Source organism: Zalophus californianus, chromosome 1 (genome assembly GCF_009762305.2).
Source record: "Zalophus californianus isolate mZalCal1 chromosome 1, mZalCal1.pri.v2, whole genome shotgun sequence".
In the NCBI taxonomy this organism is placed as follows: domain Eukaryota; kingdom Metazoa; phylum Chordata; class Mammalia; order Carnivora; family Otariidae; genus Zalophus; species Zalophus californianus.
The window spans coordinates 92,480,867-92,494,716 of NC_045595.1; the positions used below are offsets into that span (position 1 = coordinate 92,480,867).

The 13,850-nt window shown below is 41.0% G+C and overlaps 1 protein-coding gene across 5 annotated transcripts in view; it reads left to right on the forward strand.

Moving 5' to 3' along the window:
• Positions 1–13,850, forward strand: part of PCCB (propionyl-CoA carboxylase subunit beta) — a 100,092-nt gene that overhangs the window by 19,047 nt on the left and 67,195 nt on the right. For all 5 annotated transcript variants that reach the window (XM_027586162.2, XM_027586164.2, XM_027586163.2 and 2 more), the window contains one exon: positions 6,437–6,547. In XM_027586162.2, the coding sequence (XP_027441963.2) occupies positions 6,437–6,547 (111 nt within the window). The remainder of the gene's footprint in view (positions 1–6,436; positions 6,548–13,850) is intronic.

Here is a 13,850-nt window from a genome sequence, read left to right on the forward strand (position 1 = left end):
AGAGAAGAATGTGTATTCCGTTGCTTTGGGATGGAATGTTCTGAATATGTCTGTGAAGTCCATTTGGTCCAGTGTTTCATTTAAAGGCTTTATTTCCTTGTTGATCTTTTGCTTAGATGATCTGTCCATTTCAGTCAGGGGGGTGTTAAAGTCCCCCACTATTATTGTATTGTTGTCAGTGTGTTTCTTTGCTTTTGTTATTAATTGGCTGCTCCCATATTAGGGGCATAGATATTTACAATTGTTAGATCTTCTTGTTGGATAGACCCTTTAAGTAGGATATAGTGTCCTTCCTCATCTCTTATTACAGTTTTTGTTTTAAAATCTAATTTGTCTGAAATAAGGGTTGCCACCCCAGCTTTCTTTTGGTGTCCATTAGCATGGCAATGGTTTTTCACCCCCTCACTTTCAATCTCGGGGTGGCTTTGGGTCTAAAATGAGTCTCTTGCAGACAGCATATTGATGGGTCTTGTTTTTTAATCCAATCTGATAGCCTGTGTCTTTTGATTGGGGCATTGAGCCCATTTACATTCAGGGTAACTATTGAAAGGTATGAATTTAGTGCCATTGTATTGCCTGTAAGGTGACTGTGACTGTATATTGTCTGTGTTCCTTTCTGGTCTATGCTGCTTTTAGGCTCTCTCTTTGCTTAGAGGACCCCTTTAAATGTTTCTTGTAGGGCTGGTTTCGTGTTTGCAAATTCCTTTAGTTTTTGTTTGTCCTGGAAGCTTTTTATCTCTCCTTCTATTTACAATGACAGCCTAGCTGGATATAGTATTCTTGGCTGCATATTTTTCTCGTTTAGTGCTGTGAAGATATCATGCCAGTCCTTTCTGGCCTGCCAGGTCTCTGTGGATAGGTCTGTTGCCAATCTAATGTTTCTACCATTACAGGTTACAGATCTCTTCTCCCAAGCTGCTTTCAGGTTTTTCTCTTTGTCTCTGAGACTCGTAAGTTTTACTATTAGATGTTGGGGTGTTGACCTATTTTTATTGATTTTGAGAGGGGTTCTGTGTGCCTCCTGGATTTTGATGCCTGTCTCCTTCCCCATTAGGGAAGTTCTCTGCTATAATTTGCTCCAATATACCTTCTGCCCCTCTCTCTCTTTCTTACTCTTCTGGGATCCCAATTATTCTAATGTTGTTTCATTTTACCGTATCGCTTATGTCTCGAATTCTGCCCTCGTGATCCAGTAGTTGTTTCTCTCTCTTTTTCTCAGCCTCTTTATTTTCCATCATTTGGTGTTCTATATCGCTGATTCTCTCTTCTGCCTCATTTATCCTAGCAGTTAGTGCCCCCATTTTTGATTGCACCTCATTAATAGCCTTTTTGATTTCGACTTGGTTAGATTTTAGTTCTTTTATTTCTCCAGAAAGGGTTTCTCTAATAACTTCCACGCTTTTTTCAAGCCCAGCTAGTATCTTTAAAGTCACGATTCTGAACTCTAGGTCTGACATCGTACTAATGTCCGTATTGAGTAGGTCCCTGGCAGACGGTACTACCTATTGTTCTTTTTGCTGAGGTGATTTTTTTCGTCTTGTCATTTTGTCCAGAGGAGGATAGATGAATGAGAGAACAAAATGCTAACAGGTTAGCAACGTGCCCAGCAAATATACTCTATAGAAATCAGAAAAGACCTGAAACCAGGGGAAAAGAAAGGGAAAGAAAGAAAAAGAGAAAAAAAAGAAAAAAAGAAAAAGATAAAAACAAACAAAAACAGAACAAAACAAAAAGGAATATGATCAAATATGATCAGGCTAGTGCATAGATCAGTGGCACACACTAGATTTTGTGCGTATTTTGGTCTGTTAGAAGAAAGTGCCTCCTGATATTTTAAAGGAAGAAAGACGTATATATGTACAAAATAAGGGTTGATACAATGAAGGGATGGAAGATGAGTGTAAAGATGAAAATTATAAAAGATTTTATAAAAGGAATTGATAAGTTTGACAAAAGAAAGAAGATTAAAAAACAAAGAAGAAAGAAAGAAAAAAGGGAGAGAATGTGATCAGGCAGGAGACTAGAACAAAGCCATACACTAGTGATTTAGGGTATATTTTGATCTGTTGGAAGAAACTATCTCAAAATTTTAGAGAACAGCTTATATATATATGTATATATACATATATATATGTGTGTGTGCCAAAAATAAGGGTAACTACTATGAAGTGATAAAATATGACTCTAAAAATGAAAAATAAAAATTTTTTTAAAAAGGGTTTGATAAGATGTTGGTTGAAAAAGGGAAAAAGGAAAATTCAAAAAGAAAAACCAGTTAAAAAAATTAACTTTGAAAAACTAATGAATCATGGTAAAAAAGCCATGAATTCTATGTGCAGTATTCCCCTAGCGCTGGAGTTCTCCCGTTCTCCTTGATCAGTAAACTTGGTCTTGGCTTGCTGGCTGTTCCTGCTGATCTTCTGGGGGAGGGGCCTGTTGCTGTGGTTCCCAAAGGTCTTTGCCGGAAGCAGAATTGCCCCGCCCTTGGCATTCCGGGCTAAACAGTGTGCTGGGGTTTGCTCTCTGGAGCTTTTGTTCCCTGCAAGCTCTTGGTACAGCCTTGGAGGACCAGAGTGAAAATGGTGGCCTCCCAATCTCTGCCCCGGAGGAGCTGAGAACTCAGGGTCCCGCTCCTCAGTGCGCCCCCAGAGAAAAGTAGTCACTCCCGTGTCCGCGGTCTCCGGCCGCACTCCGTGCTCAACTGGCCTGTGACCGAGCGTTTCTATCTCTGGCACCCGACCCATGTGGAGTCTCCAAACCCAGCAGATGCCTGCGGTGCGCTTCCGCGCCACTCCTCCCGGGGGAGGAAGGGGCGTCTCCCCGGCTCTGCCACTCGTTGTGTCCCTGCTGGAGGAGCAGTGGCCCAGCTGTTTCACTGATCACAGTTTATGGCAACCCCGAGCTGAGAGCCCGCGCCTCGGCTCTGTCTTTGCAGCCGGCTACCCCACTCCAATACCTGGGAGCTCTGCCGCACTCAGTCACCCCTGGTCTTTCTGTGACCCTGAGGGTCCTGAGACCACACTGTCCCGCGAGGGTTCCACCTCCCGCTTAGCCACTGGAGTGACGTCCCTCAGCGGAGCCGACTTCTGTAAGTTCTGATTTTGTGCTCCGTGGCTCTATCACTTGCCAGAAGCGGCCGACGGAGGCCCCCTCCCCAACCGTCTATCCTCCCGAATATCGCCTCGGGTTCACTTCTTCGCGTCCTACCTTCCAGTAAGTGGTCGCTTTTCTGTTCAGAGAGTTGTTGCTATTCTCTTCGATCTCCTTTTGAGTTCGTAGGTGTTCAGAATGGTTTGATCCCTATTCAGCCGAATTCCTGAGACCAGACGAAACCCAGGTCTCGTACTCCTCCGCCATCTTGCTCTGCCTCTCCCAATTTAACCATTTTTAAATGTACATCCAGTGGTATTAAATACATCCATAATGTGCAACCATAACCAGTATTCATCTATGTAACTATTCATCTTGCAAAACTGGAACTCTGGGGGCACCTTGCTGGCTCAGTTGGAAGAGCATGCGACTGTTGATATTGTGGTTGTGAGTTCAAGCTCCATATTGGGTGGAGATTACTAACAAAAATAAACTTAGAAAAATATTTAAAAGAAGAAAAAGAAACTGGAACTCTATACCCATTAAACAGTTTCTCCCTATTATTCCCTCCTGGCAATCACCATTCTACTTTGTTCTGTGTGATTTTGACTAAGTACCTTATATAAATGGAATCATACTGTATTTTTAAATTCAATTAATTAACATACAGTGTATTGTTAGTTTCAGAGGTAGCATTCATTGATTCATCAGTTGCATATAACACCCAGTGCTCATTACATCATGTGCCCTTCTTAATGCCCATCACCCTGTTACCCTAGCCCCCCACCCACCTCCCCTCCAGCAGCCCTCAGTTTGTTTCCTATAGTTAAGAGTCTCTTAAGGTTTGCCTTCTCTGATTAAGTCTTGGTTTCCTGCCCCCCCTTCCTCTGTGCTCCTCTGTTGTTTCTTAAATTCCACGTATGAGTGAAATCATATGATAGTTGTCTTACTCTGGTTGACTTATTTTCCCTTAGCATAATACCGTTCAGTTTCATCCATGTCGTTGCAGATGTCAAGATTTCATTCTTTTTGATGGCTGAGTAGTATTCCATTGTGTTTGTACACACACACACACACACACACACACACACACACACACACACACACACACACACACACACACACACACACACACACACACACACACCCCACATCTTCTTTATCCATCTGTTGAGGGACATCTGGGCTCTTTTCATAGTTTGGTTACTGTGGACATTTGCTGCTGTAAACATTGGGGTGCAGGTGCCCCTTCAGATCACTACGTTTGCGTCTTTTTTTTTTTTTTAAAGATTTTATTTATTTGACAGAGAGAGACACAGCGAAAGAGGGAACACAAGCAGGGGGAGTCGGAGAGGGAGAAGCAGGCTCCCCGCGGAGCAGGGAGCCTAGTGCGGGGCTCCATCCCAGGACCCTGGGATCATGACCCAAGCCGAAGGCAGATGCTTAACAACTGAGCCACCCAGGTGCCCCACTACATTTGTATCTTTGAGGTATATACCTAGTAGTGCGTTTGCTGGGTCATAGGGTAGTTATATTTTCAACTTTTTGAGGAACCTCCATACTGTTTTCCAGAGTGGCTGCACCAGCTTTCATGGAATCATTTTGTATTTTGTGTTTTTGTGAATGGCTTATTTCACTTCACTTAATGTTCTTAAGGTTTATCCATGTTGTAGCACGTGACAGGAAGTTTTTCCTTTTTAAGGCTAATATTCCACTGTATATACATACCACATTTTGCTTATTCATTCATCCATCGATGGGCACTTGGGTTGCTTCTGTGTTTCAGTTATTGTGAGTAATGTTGCTGTGAATGTGGGTGTACAGATATCTCTTTGAGATCCTGGTTTCCATTCTTTTTGGTATATTGCCAGAAGTGGAATTCTAGGATCACATGATAATTTTTAAATTTTTGAGGAACCTCTATGCTGTTTTCCACAGTGGCTGTACCAGTTTACATTCCCACCAGTAATGTTCAAAAGTTCCAATTTCTCCATATCCTCACCAATATTACTTGTTTCCTGTTTGGTAGTGGCCATCCCAGTTGTTTGTGTTGTGGTACCCCATTCTAGTTATGGTTTGTATTTACCTAATGGTTAGTGATACTGGGCTGCAGGGGCAGGGGCTTGCAGCGGTTGGTTAAGGAAGTACAACAATGGCCACCTACCTCTCTAACGACATCTCTGTAACCAGAATCACCAGTGGATGATCCCTCATATTTGGAGGATGGAGTGCTTTTCGCCTACGCTGGCTCCTGAAAGCCCTGTGTAGCTGCTCCAGGAATATATGTCCAGCTGCTTGCCTTGTGGCTAGGGGGCAGTGGATGAGGAGCTGCTATTGTACTAAGAGCTAAAATGGACTGGAGTTAACCACAGTTTATTCTCCAGATTTTCTGCTGGGAGTTGGAAGCCGTCAATAGACAAGAGTTTCAAAAAGTTTTATCAGACAGATTATGTCAGTCCAGTTGTTGTCTAGGTGAGGACAGATTCCTGGTGCTTCCCTCTCTGCCATCTTCCCAGAATCCTCTATAGATGGCTTTGGCTTTTTGTACTGTCCTCAGCTATGTCCTATGATTTATAGAAATTGGACTCAGAACCAAGAAATGGCTAAAAGTGGACATGCTTCTCTTATGCTGATGGAACCCAGAGGAAGGAAAAAAGTTGGGGGTTGGGCAAGGAGTCATTGGACTTTATCATCTTGCCTGGGTCTTCCAGACCCCATTTTTTTTTTCCTTTCCCAGGAGGTGGCCTGTGGCTTGGCCCTTCACATACCTCTGTCCCCATTGAGCCTTCCTGGCTCCTGCTACCTCCCTTTCCCCATATGCCCTGCCTAGAGGTGGGCAGACATTGAAGACTCAGAGTAAAGTAGCACCCACCTCTTCGCCTTGCCTTGTAACTGCTGGGTACCCTCTGGTGGGTGTGAAGGGCTCTAAACAGAGGTCCTGGCTCCAGGATAAGTGTTGGCCCTGTATATTCCGCCTAAGATTTTCATTCATTTTTTCAGCCAGCTTTGTGCAGATAGGGGTGCTAGGCCTGAGGTGTGTTTGGAGCTGGGGTAAGAGTGAATGGAGTCTCTCTGAGCTTATGTCCTGTTGGAGCTTTTGGGAAACTACTGCCAAGGAGTGGAGAGAGGGTATTTGCCACAGAAAGTAATAAGCCAACCATCCCACCTGTTATGGGGAGAAACTGTATATAATTTTGGGAGAACCTGTACTGATTAGGTCTCTTGCCTCCAGCACAGAATTTCTGTGACTAAAAGCCAAATGTAATTTTATTACTGCCTTTATCTTTCTGCAAGTAGTGCCTTGAATACCTCTGTAACCACATGCCTTGCCTTTCTCTTTTGGCAGAGGAACGTCCTGGCATCTGGAGTCATCCCTCAGATTTCTCTGATCATGGGCCCGTGTGCTGGTGGGGCTGTGTATTCTCCTGCTTTAACTGATTTCACGTTCATGGTAAAGGTAAGAAAGAAGGGCCTGTTTCTCCTGCCCTTTGAGAATTGTGTAGTAACTCACCTGCAATAAAAATAGTTCCTGACCTAGATCTGGGATATCTGCATTATCACTGCTCTCAGCATAGTAATGATAAAAGTCTTAATGGAGAGAAGGTTTTGGCATGAAATCTGTAGCTCGTGGGACTTCTGTGGCAGAATGTGCTTGTGTACTTCATTGGTGGGTGATTTTACTTGTTGACTTGAATTGCAAATGATTCTTTTCTGTAATCTACTTTATTGGGAAGTTGTTTCTTATGTCCTACCTTTATTTCTTCGGCTGTTTGCCATTTCATTACATATTGTCTATAATGGTAAATCTGATCTCTAACTTCATTTTGAGAGGTGCTTTATCTTTAGTACATAATTTGGCTGGAATGAGATTTCTAATTTTAAATGAGGCCTTGCATTTATACATGGGTAATTACTTTAACTTGATACCTTTTTAAAAAATTAGTCTTTCCTCATAAAATATATTTAATAATAATGAGCAATAAATGCCAAGACAGATTTGGGGGGGGAGGTAAAGATAGTCCTCCAATATGAGGAGAACGCTGTAAATAGAGGGAATGTAAATAGGGAACACCTTTTTCTTGAGCGTAGTTTGGCAGTAGGAATTGAGAAAGTTTGAAAAGTGCTTACTCTTTGATCCAGATATTTTGTTCTTAGTGACAGACTGAAAGCAACCTATATGTTCAATAGGGGTGGGCTTTAAAAATTCAGATGATCGGGTCACCTGGGAGGCTCAGATGGTTAAGCGTCTGCCTTCAGCTCAGGTCATGATCCTAGAGTCCTGGTATCGAGCCCCACGTCCAGCTCCTGGCTCAGCGGGGAGCCTGCTTCTCCCTCTCCCTCTGCCTCTCCCCCTGTTCATGCTTTCTCTCTCTCAGTATCTCTGTGTCTCAAATGAATAATAATAAAAAAAAAACTTTAAAAATTCAGATGACCACATCTCTTCCTGAACAAAGCAGAACTCTCTCTACCTTGCCTACGAAATTGATATATACAGTACCTTCCTGAGCTCACCCAGTCCTCCTCTTCCTGCCGGGAACAGAGGTGGCAGTTCCTTTGGCTAAGTCCCTTCTCTCCCCCTCTTCCTACATTTGTGCCTATCATGGACTGCGACTTTTCATACCTTGTCAGTAGCCAGCCTTCTGTCCATTCTCTTCTATCTACCATCTTCAGCCTCTCCCTTGGTACTGGGTCCTCCCATCAGAACTATCCCCTGTTCAGGTATTTCCTATCTTCAAAACAACCACAAAAGCCCTCCCCTAGTCTGCGTCTCCCTGTGGCTATTGCCCTATTCCTATCTTCCCATTCTTTCCTTAACACATTCCAATTTGGCTCTACCCCCTCACTCCACTAAAAGCTTTTTTTTTTTTTTTTTTAAGGTCATCAGTGATTTCTGTGTCACTGTCAATGATCTTTAACATGCATTTTCCTCAGAGTATTAGCAACATTCGTTTTCCTTTGCTTCCACTCTGTCTTCTCTGGCATTTCTTCTCACCTCTCCAGCCTTCTTGGTGTCCCTTGCTAACCCTACTGTTAGTTAGCCAGCACCTCTGTCATCTCAGATGATTACCATTTCTTTTTTGTGGTGAGAACATATTAAGATCTCCTCTCCTAGCAATTGTCAAGTGTATAATACAGCATTAACAGTAGGAATCACTATGCTGTACATGAGATCCCCAGAACTTATTCATCTTATAACTGTAAGTTTACACCTTTCACCAGCACCTCCCCATTTCCTCCAGTCCCCAGCCCCTGGTAACCACCATTCTACTGTTTTTATGAGTTCGGCTTTTTACATTCCACACATAAGTGAGATCATACATTACCTGTCGTTCTCTTTGTGATTTTATTTCACTTAGCACATGCATTTATACACGGGTAATAATTAGCCATGAGTGAAATGCTTTCAAGGTCCACCCATGTTGTCGCGAACGGCAGGATTTCCTTCTTTGTCATGACTGAATAATGTCTGTATTGCATTTTCTTTATCCATTCATCCGTTGCTGGACACTTAGGTCGTTTTCGTATCTTGGCTTTTGTAAATAAGGTGCAGTGAACATGGGAGTACAAATATCTGAGATCTTGATTTCATTTTCTTTTAAAAAAATTTTAATTCTAATGTAGTTAACACACAGTGTTATTTAGTTTCAGGTGTACAATATAGCGATTCAACAATTCCATATATTACTCAGTGCTCTTCAAAATAAGTGCACTCTTAATCCCCTTCACCTATTTCACCCATCCCCCACCCATCTCCCCTCTAGGAACCATCTGTTCTTTATAGTTAAGGGTCTGTTTTTTGGCTTGTCTTTTTTTCCCTTTGTTCATTTGTTTTGTTTCTTAAATTCCACATATGAGTGAAATCATATGGTATTTGTTTTTCTCTGACTGACTTATTTCACTTAGCCTTGTACTCTAACTCTACCCACGTTGTCACAAATGGCAAGATTTCATTCTTTTTTATGGCTGAATAATATTCCTGTGTGTGTGTGTGTGTATGTATCACTATCCATTCATCAATCATGGACATTTGGGGGCTGTTTCCATAATTTGGCTATTGTAAATAATGCTGCAATAAACCTAGGGGTACATATATCCCTTTGAATTAGTGTTTTTGTATTCTTTGGTGGTATGATTACTGGATCATAGGGTAGTTTTTAAAAAATTTTTTGAGGAACCTCCATACTGTTTTCCACAGTGACTGCACCAGTTGGCATTCCCACTGACAGTGCACAAGAGTTCCTTTTTCTCCACATCCTCGCCAACACTTGTTTCTTGTGTTTTTGATTTTAGCCATTCTGATAGGTGTGAGGTGATACCTCATTGTGGTTTTGATTTGCATTTCCCTGAAGATGAGTGATGTTGAACATCTTTTCATGTGTCTGTTAGCCATCTGTATGTCTTCTTTGGAGAAATGTCTGTTCATTACTTCTGCCCATTTTTTTGTTTGGGTTATTTGTTTTGGGGGTGTTGAGTTCTGTCAGTTCTTCATGTATTTTAGATACTAACCCTTTATCAGATATGTCATTTTCAAATATCTTTTCCCATTTAGTAGATTGTCTTTTAGTTTTGTTGATGGTTTCCTTTGTGTATATATATCCAAAAGTAGAATTATTGGATCATATGATAATTTTTTAATTTTTTGAGGAACTTCCCTACTGTTTTCCATAGTGGCTGTATTCATTTACATTCCCAGTGGTGCACAAGGGTTCCCTTTCCTCCACATTCTTGCCAACACTTATTTCTTGTCTTTTTGATAATAGCCATTCTAACAGGTTGAGGTGCTACCTCCTTTTGGTTTTGATTTACGTTTCCCTGATGATTAGTGATGTTGTATTTTTTCATATACTTGTTGACCATTTGTAGGTCTTCCTTGGAGAAATGTCTATTGAGATCTTCTGTTCATTAAAAGTTTTTTTCTAGCTTTATTGATATAGTTGTCATATAACACTGTGTAAGTTTAAAGTATACAATGTGATAGCTTTATACAGACATATATTGTAAAATGTTTATCACAATAAGGTTAGTTAACACATTTTTCACTTCACATAATTACCATTTTGGATTTTTACTGTAGTTGTTATTGAGTTGTAGGTGTTCTTTAAATATTTTTGATATTAACCCCTTTTCAGATATATGATTTGCAAATATTTTCTCTCATTCAGTAGGTTGCCTTTTCATTTTGTTGATTTTCTTTTGCTCTGTAGAAGCTTTTTATTTAGTTTGATGTCCTACTTGCTAATTTTTGCTTTTGTTGCTTATGCTTTTGGTGTCATCCATAAAATTGTTCCCTATGTTTTCTTTTTTTTAAAGATTTTATTTGAGAGAGTGAGCGAGGGAGAGTGCACAAGCAGAGGAGGGACAGAGGGAGAGGGAGAAGCAGGCTCCTGCTGAACAGGGAGCCCTATGTGGGGCTCGATCCCAGGACCCTCTGGGGTCAAGACCTAAACTGAAGGCACTTGACTGAGCCACCCAGGCACCCCTCCCTGTGTTTTCTTCTAAGAGTTTTATGGTTTCAGGTCTTTAAATCTTTAATCCATTTTGAGTTAATTTTTGTGACCAGCTGAATATATGGTCTTTTTGCCTGTAGTGATTCTTTTGCATTCTTTTGCCTGTAGTGATCCAGTTTTCCCAAAATATTTATTTTTTTATTTTTTTAAGATTTTATTTATTTGAGAGAGAGAGAGTAAGAGTCAGAGAGAGAGAGATCACAAGCATGGGGGAGGGGTAGAGGGAGAAGCAGACTCCCTGCTGAGCAGGGAGCCTGACGAGGGACTTGATCCCACGACTCCGGGATCATGACCTGAGCCACCCAGGTGCCCCTAAGATCATTTATTGAAGAGCCATAGCTCTCTTCTCATTGAATATTCTTGGCTCCCTTGTCAAATATTAGTTGACAGTGTATATGAGGGTTTACTTTTGGGCTCTTGATTCTGCTCTATTGGTTTGTGTGTCTGTACCCTGCCACATTACTGAATTGCTGTATAAGTTCTAGTAATTTGGGGGTGGAGTCTTTTGTGTTTTCCACATAAAGTATCATGTCATCTGCAAAGAGAGAGAGTTTGACTTCTTCTTTGCCAGTTTGAATACCTTTTATTTCTTTTTGTTGTCAGATTGCTGATGTTAGGACTTCTAGTACTATGTTGAACAATAGTAGTGAGAGTGGGCATTCTTGTCGTGTTCCTGATCTTAAGGGAAAAGCTCTCAGCTTTTCCCCATTGAGAATGATATTCGCTGTGGGCTTTTTATAGATGGTTTTTATGAAATTGAGGAATGTTCCCTCTATTCCTACACTCTGAAGAGTTTTAATCAGGAAAGGATGCTGTATTTTGTGAAAGGCTTTTTCTGCATCAATTGAGAGGATCAGATGGTTCTTGTCTCTTATCCTATTAATGTGTTCTGTCACATTGATTGATTTGCGAATGTCATACCACCCTTGCATCCCAGGAATAAATCCCACCTGGTCGTGATGGATAATCCTTTTAATGTACTGTTGGAGCCTATTAGCAAGGATCTTGTTGGGAATTTTGGCATCCGTATTTATCAGGGATATTGGTCTGTAATTCTCCTTTTTGATGGGATCTTTGCCTGGTTTTGAGATCAAGGTACTGCTGGCCTCATAGCATGAGTTTGGAAGTTTTCTTTCTGTTTCTATTTTTTGAAACAGCTTCAGGAGACTAGGTATTATTTCTCCTTTGAATGTTTGATAGAATTCCCCTGGGAATCCATCAGGCCCTGGACTCTTGTTTTTTGGGAGGTTTTTTGATCACTGCTTCAATTTTGTTACTGGTTATTGGTCTATTCCGATTGTCAATTTCTTCCTGTTTCACTCTTGGTAGTTTATAGGTTTCCAGGAAGGCATGCATTTCTTCCAGGTTTTTTTTTTTCTATTTCTTTCTATTTCCTTGGTGTTAGTCATGCTCTCTCCCCTTTCATTCATAATTTTATTAGCCATTCTGACACGTGTGAGGTGACATCTCATTGTGGTTTTGGTTTGCATTTCCCTGATGAAGAGTGATGTTGAGCATCTTTTCATGTGTCTGTTGGCCATCTGGATGTCTTCTTTGGAGAAATGTCTGTTCATATCTTCTGCCCATTTTCAGTGGGATTATTTTGGTGTTGAGTTTTGTTGGTTTTGGATATTAACCCCTTATCAGACACATCATTTGTAAATATTTTCTCCCATTCAGTATGTTGCCTTTTTGTTTTGATCATTTCCTTTGCTTTGCAAAAGTTTTTTTTTTAAATAACTTTTTTTTTTTTTTTAGATTTTGTTAGAGAGAGCGAGAACATATGGGAGGGGGGAGGGTCAGAGGGAGAAGCAGACTCCCTGCTGAGCAGGGAGCCTGATGCGGGACTTGATCCTGGGACTGCAGGACCGTGACCTGAGCCAAAGGCAGTTGCTTAACCAACTGAGCCACCCACGTGCCTGCTTTTTTTGTTTTGATGTAGTCCCAGTAGTTTATTTTTGCTTTTGTTTCTTTTGCCTGAGGAGATATATCTAGAAAAATGTTGCTTAGGCCCCTGTCAATTTTTGAATTACTTTTTGTTGTTGAGTTATAGGAGGTTTTTTTTTTTTTTAAAGATTTTATTTATTTGACACAGAGAGACACAGCGAGAGAGGGAACACAAGCAGGGAGAGTGGGAGAGAGAGAAGCAGGCTTCCCGCCGAACAGGGAGCCTGATGCGGGGCTTGATCCCAGGACCCTGGGATCATGACCTGAGCCGAAGGCAGACACTTAACAGATGAGCCACCCAGGCGCCCTGAATTATAGGAGTTTTTAAAAGTTTTTAAAAGTTTTATTTAAAAATAAATATTCTGTATATTAGTGACTTAACAGATACATGATTTGCAAATATTTTCTCCCAATCTGTGGGCTGCCTTTTCATTCTGTTGGTAGTGTCCTTTGTATAAGATTGTGATTTTGAGGGGCACCTGGGTGGCTCAGTCGTTAAGTGTCTGCCTTTGGCTCAGGTCATGATCCCAGGGTCCTGGGATCAAGCCCCACATCAGGCTCCCTGCTCATTGGGAAGTCTGCTTCTCCCTCTCCCATTCCCCCTGCTTTGTATTCCCTCTCTCGCTCTTTGTCTCTCTATCAAATAAATAAAATCTTAAAAAAAAAAATTGTAATTTTGATTAAGTCCAGTTTATTATCTTATGTTGCCTCTGCATTTTTGTCTATATCTAAGAAGTCTTGCCAGATCCAGTGTCATGAGATTTTGCCCCTGTTTCCTAAGTGTTATGCTTTTAGCTCTTGTAGACTTTTGATCCTATTTCAGTTAATTTTGTATATGGTATAACATAAAGTCCAACTTCATTCTTTTGCATGTGAATATGACGTTTTCCCATCACCATTCATTGAAAAGACTGTCCTTTCTCCATTGGATGGTATAAATATCATTGCCAAACCATTTGAGCATATATATGAGGGTTCATTTCTGGGCTCTTTATGTTGTTTGGCTGGTCTATATGTCTTCAAGCCTCTACCACACTGTTTTGATTTCTCTAGCTTTGTAGTAGGTTTTGAAGTCAAGGAAGTCAAGGAAGTGTGAGCCCTCCAACTTTGTTCTTTTTCAGGATTGTTTTGGTTATACAGAGTTCTCTGAGATTCCTCATCAATTTTAGGATGGGTTTTTCTATTTTTGCAAGAAAAGTCATTGTGGTTTTGATAGGGATGGCATTGAATCTGTAAATTGTTTTTGGTAGTGTTGACATCTTAACGGTATTGAGTCTTTAATCTCATGAATATGAGATGTTTTTC